This window comes from Strix uralensis, chromosome 19, assembly GCF_047716275.1.
Source record: "Strix uralensis isolate ZFMK-TIS-50842 chromosome 19, bStrUra1, whole genome shotgun sequence".
In the NCBI taxonomy this organism is placed as follows: Eukaryota; Metazoa; Chordata; class Aves; order Strigiformes; family Strigidae; genus Strix; species Strix uralensis.
In genome coordinates, this window is record NC_133990.1 from 15,918,169 (window position 1) to 15,927,960 (window position 9,792).

The 9,792-nt window shown below is 71.0% G+C and overlaps 2 protein-coding genes across 3 annotated transcripts in view; one reads left to right on the plus strand and one right to left on the minus strand.

Moving 5' to 3' along the window:
• Positions 1-277: 277 nt before the first annotated feature.
• Positions 278-4,351, minus strand: FSCN2 (fascin actin-bundling protein 2, retinal). The gene is made up of 5 exons (XM_074889423.1): positions 3,053-4,351; positions 1,206-1,362; positions 987-1,108; positions 739-906; positions 278-652 (listed from the first exon to the last, which is right to left on the minus strand). The coding sequence occupies exons 1-5, from the start codon at positions 3,873-3,875 to the stop codon at positions 447-449; spliced, it is 1,476 nt and encodes a 491-aa protein (XP_074745524.1). The 5' UTR covers positions 3,876-4,351; the 3' UTR covers positions 278-446.
• A 4,406-nt stretch (positions 4,352-8,757) lies between these two features.
• The window catches only part of ACTG1 (actin gamma 1), a 3,192-nt gene continuing 2,157 nt past the window's right edge, over positions 8,758-9,792 (plus strand). Inside the window, exons 1-3 of one of the 2 annotated variants that reach the window (XM_074888853.1) lie at positions 8,758-8,895; positions 9,261-9,393; positions 9,476-9,715. In XM_074888853.1, coding sequence (XP_074744954.1) covers positions 9,271-9,393; positions 9,476-9,715 — 363 coding nt within the window. In that variant the 5' untranslated portion in view covers positions 8,758-8,895; positions 9,261-9,270. Of the gene's footprint in view, positions 8,896-9,260; positions 9,394-9,475; positions 9,716-9,792 lie in introns of those variants that run through there. The other variant, XM_074888854.1, reaches the window with a different exon arrangement.

Genomic DNA, 9,792 nt, shown 5'->3' on the forward strand with positions numbered 1-9,792 from the left:
CTTTCCATCTCCCCGTGGGGCTGCCACCGTCAGGGTGCCCCCCGCCGCCTCTTCCAGTAGCCCCCCCCCCTGCTCCCCCAGCCTGGCAGAGGGTCCCTGGGCAGCGCAGCCCCCCGGTGTCCTGCCCGCAGCTGGTTGGTTTTACCGAACCCCTGTCCTCTCCGGCACTCCTGGGGGTCCCCCACCCCCCCGAATTGCCAGGATCAGCCCCTTCCCGATTTGGGGGGGGGGGTTTGGGGGTCGCTGGGTGCAGCGGAAGGGGAAGGAGAACGCGGCGTCATCCAGACTGACTTTAATGCCGTGAGTCGAGGGGGGGAGGTTGGGGACACAAGTGCCACCACCGGCTCCGCCGCCATCCTCCACCCGGGGCCCAGCTCGTGCCCGCAGCCAGCCTGAGAGCTGGGGGGGCTGGGGGAGACCGGGGGGGGGGGGCGGTGCCAGGCGGGTCAGTACTCCCAGAGCGTGGCCCGCAGCACGGACTCGCTGTCGGCACGCAGGGTGCCCGCCGGGTCCCCGCGCAGGTACCGGCCGTTCTTCCCTTTGATGGCCACGCGGCCCCGCTCCCGGAACTCAAAGAAAAAATCCTCGGAGAGGTCCCCGTCACTGCACACCGACCCGCTGCTCGCCACGTACCAAAACTTGCCCCCTTGGCCTGTGGAGAGGCCGCGGGGGCCATCAGCTGGGTCTAGCCGAGCCCCCAAAACACCGGTAGCCCCCCCGCCCCATCCCGTTGCCCACCTTGGATCTGGTATGCGCCGTCGCTGAAGCTGATGTGGAAGACGTCGTAGACGGAGCGGTTGGAGTCGAGCAGGTTGGAGCCGCGGTGGTAGCAGACGAAGCCGTGCTCGCCCCGCAGCACCAGCATCGGGCGGTTGATCAGCTTCAGAGTGAACTCCTCATCCTCCCCTGCGCGGGATCCCAGCCCTGAGCGCCCCGGGGTGCGAGGGGACGACAGCGGGGACCCCCTGCTCACCCCCGGCACTTACCCACGGCGTCGCTGACGGCCGCCAGCTGCCCGTTCTTCTTGGTGCAGACGTAGCGGCCGTTGCTGGCCCGCAGGGCCACCCGTCGCCCGCGCCACTCGATGTCAAACATGGTGTTGGCAGCGCTGGCGGCGGAGGGAAACCGTGAGCCACGACGTGTGTGTGTGTGCGTGTCCCCCTCTAAACCCGCCCCCCGCCACGCCGCAGCACGGCCCCACTCACACTTCGGTGGCCACGGCCTGGATGCCCCCGTGGGCCACGAGGGTCCAGTAGCTGCCGGTGTTGGTGTGGAGGCTGCACTTGTTGGTGTCGCGGTCGATCTGCAGCTGGAAGGTCTCGTGGTTCAGCTCCTCGTCCTGGTTCGCCGAGACGTTGACACCTGTGGGAGCGGCCGGTGGCGCCGGCCACGTGCGCCGATGAGCCGCGGGTCGCGCTTCCCCCCGGCTCTCCCCGGTAAATCCTCCTGCCAGCGACGTCCTAATTGGGTGCGTAATCAGATTGCGGCCGCTGTGCACAAACCCCTTATTTATAGCGCGGCCGTCACCCGGCCCTGAGCTGCTCGGCCTGGTGGGGACGCGGAGGGTGGCCCTCGGGGAGTGGGGACCCCCCGTTGGGGCTCTGGAGGTGCCGCCCCCGGGCCCACGCGTGGCTCTGGCGCAGGCAGGGCTCTGCCCCAGCGCCTCCTGCCTGCAGCTGCCTGTGCTGAGCTGCCAGGCTCAGCCGCGGGCCGGGGGAGGGCCCACGCGTGGCTGAGGGTGCAACACACACACACAGACCCCTCCAACGTACCCCTACGGCTGCACGGAGCTCACACACACGTGTGCACACTCACACGTGTGTGCACAGGCTGTGCTGGGAGGAGCTTGCACACGTGTGGCCGTGTGTGCATGGCACTGTCCTGGCACAACTGTCTGTGCTCGAATGGCACCGCCTGCAGCCCTGTGCACACCCGTGTGTACACACACACACACCCCTGCACACCCCCACAGGGCCCTGAACACGTACACACACACCCCCCACACACACACGCCCCTTTACACACCCACGAAGCCCCCCACACACACACACACAGCCCTGCACACCCCCACACACACCCCCACGGAGCCCCACGCACATACACGCCCCTTTACACACCCACGGAGCCCTACACACACCCCCCCCCAGAGCCCTGCACACACACACACACACGTGTATACACACACACACACGCCTTTACACCCCTAAGGAGCCCTGCACACACACACACACGTATACACACACACGCATACCCCTGTACACACCCATGGAGCCCCACACAGCGCCCCCCCCCAGAGCCCTGCACACACACCCGCATGTATACACACACACACACATGCCCCCAACTTTACAGCCCCATGGAGCCCTGCACACACACACACACCCCTGTGCACCCCCACAGAGCCCCACACATCCCCAAACCCTCCTAGAGCCCTGCACACACCCCCCACACCCCCACAGAGCACTGCACACACACACGTGTGTATACACACACACCCCCACCCCCCTGTCCACCTTCCCCAGAGCCCCACACCCCCCCACTGCTCCCACCCCGGCCCCACTGGCCACAGCCTCCCCCTCGTTGTTATTGTAGGGTCTCCTCCCATGACAGGGGGGGCCAGAGGCGCTCCCACGGCTGCAGGTGCTTTCAGCTGAGCCGAGCCCAGGGGGGGATCCCCTTGGGGCAGCTGGGGTAGGCAGGCAGCGGGGTGCAGGCAGGGGGGCACAGGCAGGGGGGTGCAGGCAGCGGGGCGCAGGCAGGGGGGTGCAGGCAGCAGGGTGCAGGCAGTGGGGCACAGGTAGGGGGTGCAGGCAGCAGGGTGCAGGCAGTGGGCCGCAGGCGGGGGGGTGCAGGCAGGGGGGTGCAGGCAGGGGGGCACAGGCAGGGGGTGCAGGCAGCGGGGCGCAGGGTGCAGGCAGTGGGGGTGCAGGCAGTGGGGTGCAGGCAGCAGGGTGCAGGCAGGGGGGTGCAGGCAGTGGAGCGCAGGCAGCAGGGTGCAGGCAGGGGGGCGCAGGCAGCGGGGCGCAGGCAGGGGGGTGCAGGCAGCCCTTACCCTGCCGGATGGAGACGTATCTGCCGTTGGCCGCTGTGAAGACCACCTGGGGGTGACTCTCCTCCAAGTCGAAGAGTTCATCTTTGCCCGGCTTGGAGCTGCGGCCAGATTTGAGGGTGCCGGTGGGCCCGGTGGGCGCCAGATATTTGCCGTCGCAGTCCTTGAAAGCCAACTTGCCGGCCTTGAACTCGAGGGTGTAGCCGGTGCGGGCGCCGGGCTCGGGCACCAGAGTGCCGTCGCAGCGCAGGTACCGCTCGTCGGCGGTGCGCAGGCTGTACTTCTTGTCCTGGAAGCAGAGGGTGATGAGGGCGTCCACCCCCCACGGCAGGTTGCTGTCGGTGGCGATTTCATCCTCGTGGGCGCTGAGGTGGGCGTAGCGGCGGCGGCTGACGCTCAGCAGGTTGGCCTGGGGGTGCATGGCCAAGTGCACGGTCCAGAGCTCGCCCTCCGTCACGCTGGGGGCGAAGCAGGAGAGTTGATCCTCCCGCCCGCCGAAGAAACGCCGGTGCGGGGCCGACTGCAGCGCCCAGCGCCCGTCCGACTGCGTGATGATGCTGAACCGCTCGTCCCGGCCCGGCTGCTCGGCCTCGCACCGCACCTTCCCGTCTTTATCGGCACCCAGGTACCGGCCCAGGTGGCTCTTGAGGAAGACGACGGAGCTGTCGGCTTCATCCTGCTCCAGCGTCCAGATCTGTTTGCGCTTCAGGCTGGGCGCCGAGGCGTTCACCTTGTAGCCGAAGCTCTCCGCCGTCAGGTACCGGCTCTCGCAGTTGATCAGCCCAAACTGGATCTTCAGGACCTGGTGGATCCCATTCGTTGGCATCTTCCGCCGGCGCGGGGTGGCCCCCGGGGGGCCGGCGGGGGCTCCCCGGCCCTGCCGAACCCGGGCGTCGCGGCGGCTGCGCCCACGGGGACGTCCGCGCTGCCCCGGCGCCGCTGCCGCACTGGTCCCCGGCGGGGCGGTTGGGCACAGCTGGGCACGGCGCGGCACAGCAGGGGGGGGTGCCGGGGGTGGGCCGGGGGGCCGCAGCGCGGTTAATTAGCCGCAGGTAGGATTACAAAGTCCAGCCAGATTGCGGCGAGCAACGGGGGCAGCCGTAACCTGCGGCGGGGGCTTTCACCAAGACCCCGGGCGAGGAGACACCGCGGCAGCTCCCCGGGGCACGCGGCCGCGCCACCGTCCGTCGCCGCGCTCCCGGCTCTCGCCCGTTCCCCACCGCGGAGCCGCGGGTGGAAAACTTGGGTGGGAACCCGATCCGGGCGCGGGCCGGCGTATCCGTTCCCGGCGGGTTAGGGTTACCGGCCCCTCTGATTCTGCTGCAGGTCACCTCCAGCCGCGCCGCCTCCCGGCCAGCCCTAAGCGCCTTACCCATTAGCCAGGCATTTTGATTAGTTTAAACCTTTTATCCTGCTTTGGGGCCCTTGGCCTCCATCTGTCCTGTGGCCCCAAATCCCTCCCACAGCTATGAATTGGGGTCACGGCCACCCCACCCCCAGCTGGGACCCCCCTCTCCCATCACCCGGGGTGTGGGGTGCTCCAGCGCCACAGGGCTGAGACTGCCTGAAGCTCATGACAGTGGTGGGGAAGTGCTGCCTTGGCAGGGGACAGCAGGGAACGGGGGGTGCAGGGGACAGTCCCCACTCCTCCAGGCACCTGGGACCCCCCCAGCTGGGGCAGACACAGACGCAGGGACCCCCAGGCCTCGGCCACCGCAAGCCCTCGGGGACAGGCCACGCTGACTCCTGGCCCTGCCACCTCCTGTGCCCCCCCAAAGCGCTCAGACCCCCCGTGCCAGCCCCTGCGCCCGGGCCCGGCCGTGCACCGGCGAGGCCGCAGCGAGGCCCCGGCTGCGATGGCTCCCGCTGCCGCCTTCCCCCCGGCCCCCCGGCTCCGGTGTCAGCGCAGCGCCCGGTTATTGTTCCCGAAAATAGGTCCCGGGGATTGGTTGCCTCATGACTTTTTCATGGCCGGGCTCTCTCTTACCACACCAGGGAGGGGGGTGCCACGGCCCCCCCCAGCCGCTGCGTTACCCGAGCCGCCCCGCTGAAACGGATACGGGTCGGTTTTCGGGCTGGGGAGGGGGGGGGGGTAAGTGGGTCAGGGTCCTGCAGTGGCTCCAGGGGGCTGGGAGTGAGGGGGGGGGAGGCTGGGGGGGTTCGTGGGCTCCCCGGGGGTCTGGCGGGGTGGCAGTGCCAGCTCTCGGCGGGTGCACGCTGGCACCTGCCTGGCAGAGCAGCCGGGAGCTGTATTTATACGGGCCAGCCCCCCCCCAGCCCCCCCAGCGGGGGGTCAGGTTCCCATCGGGGGGGGCCCCCCCCGGGCCCTGCGCTCACAGCCACAGCCTGTCCCTGCACCCCCCTGGTTTGGGGACAGCCGGACCCCTCCCCACGCCACTCCCAGCCCCCCTCCCCAGTGGGGGGGTGTGTGTGGGGGGGTGGGGTGGCCGCTGAGACCTGACACACTCGTGACAGCCCCTCCTGCCTGGGCATGGCAGGGGGACGGGGTGGGTGCCCCCCACCCTGGTTTCCATCCAACACCCTTCTCGGGAGGGATGGGGGGTGCTGGGCTGCCCGGTCTGGGGGGGCCCCCAGTCCCCCCAGTGTGGTCCCAGTCCTGGGGGGGGGGGGGAATCAGCCAGCCCAGGGGGTCAGGGCAGGGGTTTTGGGGTCGGCGGGGGGTCGGGATGGGGTTGGGGATCAGGGTCCGGGGATCGGGGCGCTGGGTGGCCGTGCCCCCCCCATCACCCCCCCATCACCCCTCCCGCGGCAACACCCGGCCGTCACCAGGGCGACGGGAGGGGACGGCGACCGCGTGTCACCACGGCGACGGAGGCTGCGCACAGGCGGCGGGAGGTGGGGGGGGACGAGGGACGGGACACGGACACGGACACGCCTTCCTCCTCTTCCTCCTCTTCCTCCTCCTCCTCCTCCTCCTCCTCCCCCGGCCGAAGGTCCCCGCGGCGGCGCGGGGCGGTGTCGGGGCCGGGCGTCCCGCTGCCACCGGCCCGATCGCTCCTAATACGGCCGGGACGCGCTGCCTGCGCCCGCCCCGCATCGCGGGGGCCCCCCCGGGCCCTGCCCGGCCCTGCCCGGCCCTGCCCGGCCCTTACTCACCGGCGCTGCCTTGTTTGGGCAGGAGGAAGAGCCCGGACCGGCACCGGCACCGCCCCGCAGCGTCGCATTTGTCCCCCGGTACCTCCTGCCCCGGGACCCCCCCGCCGTGATGGGGGGGGGACGGGACACGGACACTGGAGTCACGGGCAGGGGGATGTCACCACCGGGGAGCCCAGACCGGGGATCCAGCGGGTCCCCGCACCCCGGGATGGGGAGTCACGGGATGTGGCTGTCACCTGCACAGCCCGCCCTGAGCCCGACCCCCGGCCCGAGGTGCCAGCGCCCACCCGGCCACCAGCCCCGAGCCCTCCGTGGCCCACTCGGCCACTGGCCAGGGCCACTTCGCCGCTGACACGGGGACATGAGACCCCTCGAGCTGTGCCAAGACCCCCCCTAATCCCTCTGCCACCCGCCCAGCCCCGGCATCACCCTGCCCCACACCCCAGCACCCCCAGTTTGCTGTCGCTGCACCACTGAGACCCCACCGTGCCGCCCGTCCAGGCTCGGTGGCCGGTGGCACCGGGACAAGGCCTGAGCCCCGACGGGACCGGGAATCCCTCGGGACACAGCGAGTTTCCGCTGCCACCCGCTCCCAGCACGGACGCGGGTGATGCCAAGGCCGGCACCCGCCACCTCCACACGCCCAACCGCTGCAGCACGGGGGTCACCGGCCTAGGGCATGGCTAGCTGACATGGAGCGTGGCTACCTGGCGCGGCGCAGGGTCTCCAGCACGGTGTGGGGGTCTGTGGCACAGCACAGGGGTCCCCAGCACAGAGTGGGGGTCTCCGGCACGGCGTGGGGCTCCATAGCACGGGGGGCTCCAGCATGAGTGTGGGGACAAAGTGTGGGGACCTCCAGCACAGGGCAAGAGTCTCCAACATGGTGTGGGGGTCCCCGGCACAGGATGGGGGTCACCAGCACAGCACAGGGGCCCCTGGCATGGCATAGGGGGCCCTGGCACGGTGTGGGGGTCCCCGGCACGGCACAGGGGTCCCCGGCACAGTGTGGGGGTCCCTGGCATGGCACAGGGGTCCCTGGCACAGTGTGGGGGTCCCCGGCACAGTGTGGGGGTCCCTGGCACGGTGTGGGGGTCCCTGGCACGGCACAGGGGTCCCCGGCACAGTGTGGGGGTCCCCAGCACCATGGGCTGGTGGGAGCCATGCCCATGACACCCAGCAGCAGTTTGGGGGGCACAGTCTGTGGCACCCCCCGATGACGCAGGGGGGCTCGGACACAGGGAGGGCCCCAGGCTGATGGGGACCAAGGAGGGGGGGGCCCACTGGAGTTTTTGGGGTGCTGGCTGGGCTGGTGGGTTTCTCCCCAGGGAGATGCTCCGGGTGGGTGCCCATGGGGGACGCCGTCCCCAGGCAGGGTGTCACCCGTGGGGTGCACAGCACCGTCTGCGGGGTGTCAGCACCGTCAGCGGGCGCGCAGCAGCGCTGGAGCTGAGGAGAGTTTTTTGGGGTCCCCGGCGCTGGCTGTGCAGTGCGGCGGGTGGGCCGGCACTGCTGGGGTGCAGAGCTGCCTGCGGGGCGCAGGGTGCTGCCTGCACAATGTAGGGTGCTGCCTGCAGGGTGCTGTGGGGTGCAGGGTGCTGTCTAGAGGGTGCAGGGTGCTGCCTGCAGGGTGCAGGGTGCTGTCTATAGGGTGCAGGGTGCTGTCTATAGGATGTGGGATGCTGCTTGCAGGGTGCTGTGGGGCGCAGGGTGCTGTCTATAGGGTGCGGGGTGTTGCCTGCACAATGTCGGGTGCTGCCTGCAGGATGCTGTGGGGTGCTGCCTGCAGGATGCAGGGTGCTGTCTATAGGATGCTGTGGGGTGCAGGGTGCTGTCTATAGGGTGCGGGGCGCTGCACTGGGGGCACGGCCTGCCTATAGGTGCTGGCAGGGGGTGCTTACAGCCGGGAGGGGCCCACGCCGGTGCCCCCCCATCACCCAGAGGATACGCGGTGTTACCTATGGGGGTGCGGGGCTCTCAGGGTGGGGGGGCGGTTGGGGCAGCGCTGCCAGGGTCAGGGGGTGCGGTTGGGGGTGCCCAGCGCTGGGCAGCGCCGCCGGCGGGTGATGGGTGCGGAGGGTGCTCAGCCCCGGGGGGTGCAGGTGCTCGGGGGGGGGGGGTGCAGGTGCTGCCCGAGGGGTGCCCGGTGCAGCGGGTGTTGGGGGGGGGTGCGCACCCCATCGGTGGGGTCACACGCTGCCCGCGGGGGGCACGTGCTGCCCGAGCCTGTGCACGTGCTGCCCGGGGGGGGGGGGCCCGGTGCCACCTTCGGGGTGCGGGGCCAGGCCCGGCGAGGCCCCCGCGCTACCGGGGGGAAGCGGGCGCTGCCCCGGGGAAGGAAGGCGGGGGGGGGGGTGCCCGGTGCTGGGCGGCGCGGCCGGGGGGAGCGAGGGGGGGACACACACACACCCCGCCATGGCCGGGGGTCGCCGCCGCTGCCCCCCCCCCACTCCCCTTCACCCCCCCCCCCCCTCGCCCCATGCAGGTTCCGGGGTGCCGCGGGGCGGGGGCAGCCCGGCAGCCACCCCACGTGGCCGGGTGCGCGTCAACCAATGAGAAAGCGTGTTTCTGAAAGATCTCCATATATGGCGATGTTCTCGGCCGGGTGGGCGGGGCTGTCGCCCCCTGGGTATAAAAGCGCGGGGCTGGGAACGGGACGGTCTCACTCAGCCGGCGGCAGCGGACCAGGCGGTAGCGTCCCCCCAGCGCCCGGAGCAGCCTCCCCCGCACAGGTACCGGCAGCGGCCCGCGGGGCGGGGCCCGCGCTCCTGCCGCCGCCCTTCCCCTGCAGCCCCGGGAGGGGGGCGGCGGGCCCGGCTCTGGCCGGGGAGGGCTGTGCCCGTGGGGGGGTCCGGCCCCCCCTCCCCTCTCTCCCCCCCACCACCTTCCCCCCCGCGTTGCGCTCGGATGGTCTCGCCCGTCGGAGCGTCTGGGGCGGCGCCACGGGATTGGCGGCGGCGGCGCGTGACGTCACCGCGCGGGCGATTCAAACGGCGCCGGGCGGGGGGGGGGGGGGGCCGGGGCGGGGCGGGCGCGGCCGCCGCCATCGCGGGCTCCCGGGGCGGGGTTCGCTGACCCGCGGCCGCCTCCCCCGCAGAGCCTCCGCCATGGAAGAGGAGATCGCCGCCCTCGTCATCGACAACGGCTCCGGTATGTGCAAGGCCGGATTCGCCGGGGACGACGCCCCCCGCGCTGTTTTTCCTTCTATCGTCGGTCGCCCCCGGCACCAGGTAGGGGGCGGAGGGGAGGGAAGGGCGGGCCGGGGCGGTGCTGCCGCCGGGTGGGCGCTGACTCAGCCTCGGGCCTTCGCAGGGTGTCATGGTGGGCATGGGGCAGAAGGACAGCTACGTGGGGGACGAGGCCCAGAGCAAGAGGGGGATCCTCACCCTGAAGTACCCGATCGAGCACGGCATCGTCACCAACTGGGACGACATGGAGAAGATCTGGCACCACACCTTCTACAACGAGCTGCGCGTGGCTCCCGAGGAGCACCCCGTGCTGCTGACAGAGGCTCCCCTCAACCCCAAGGCCAACAGAGAGAAGATGACGCAGGTAACTGCCCCTCGCCCGGGGGGGGCCGCCCCTTCGCTCTCATCTTGTTCCCAAACCTCCTTTTGTGACGGCATCTT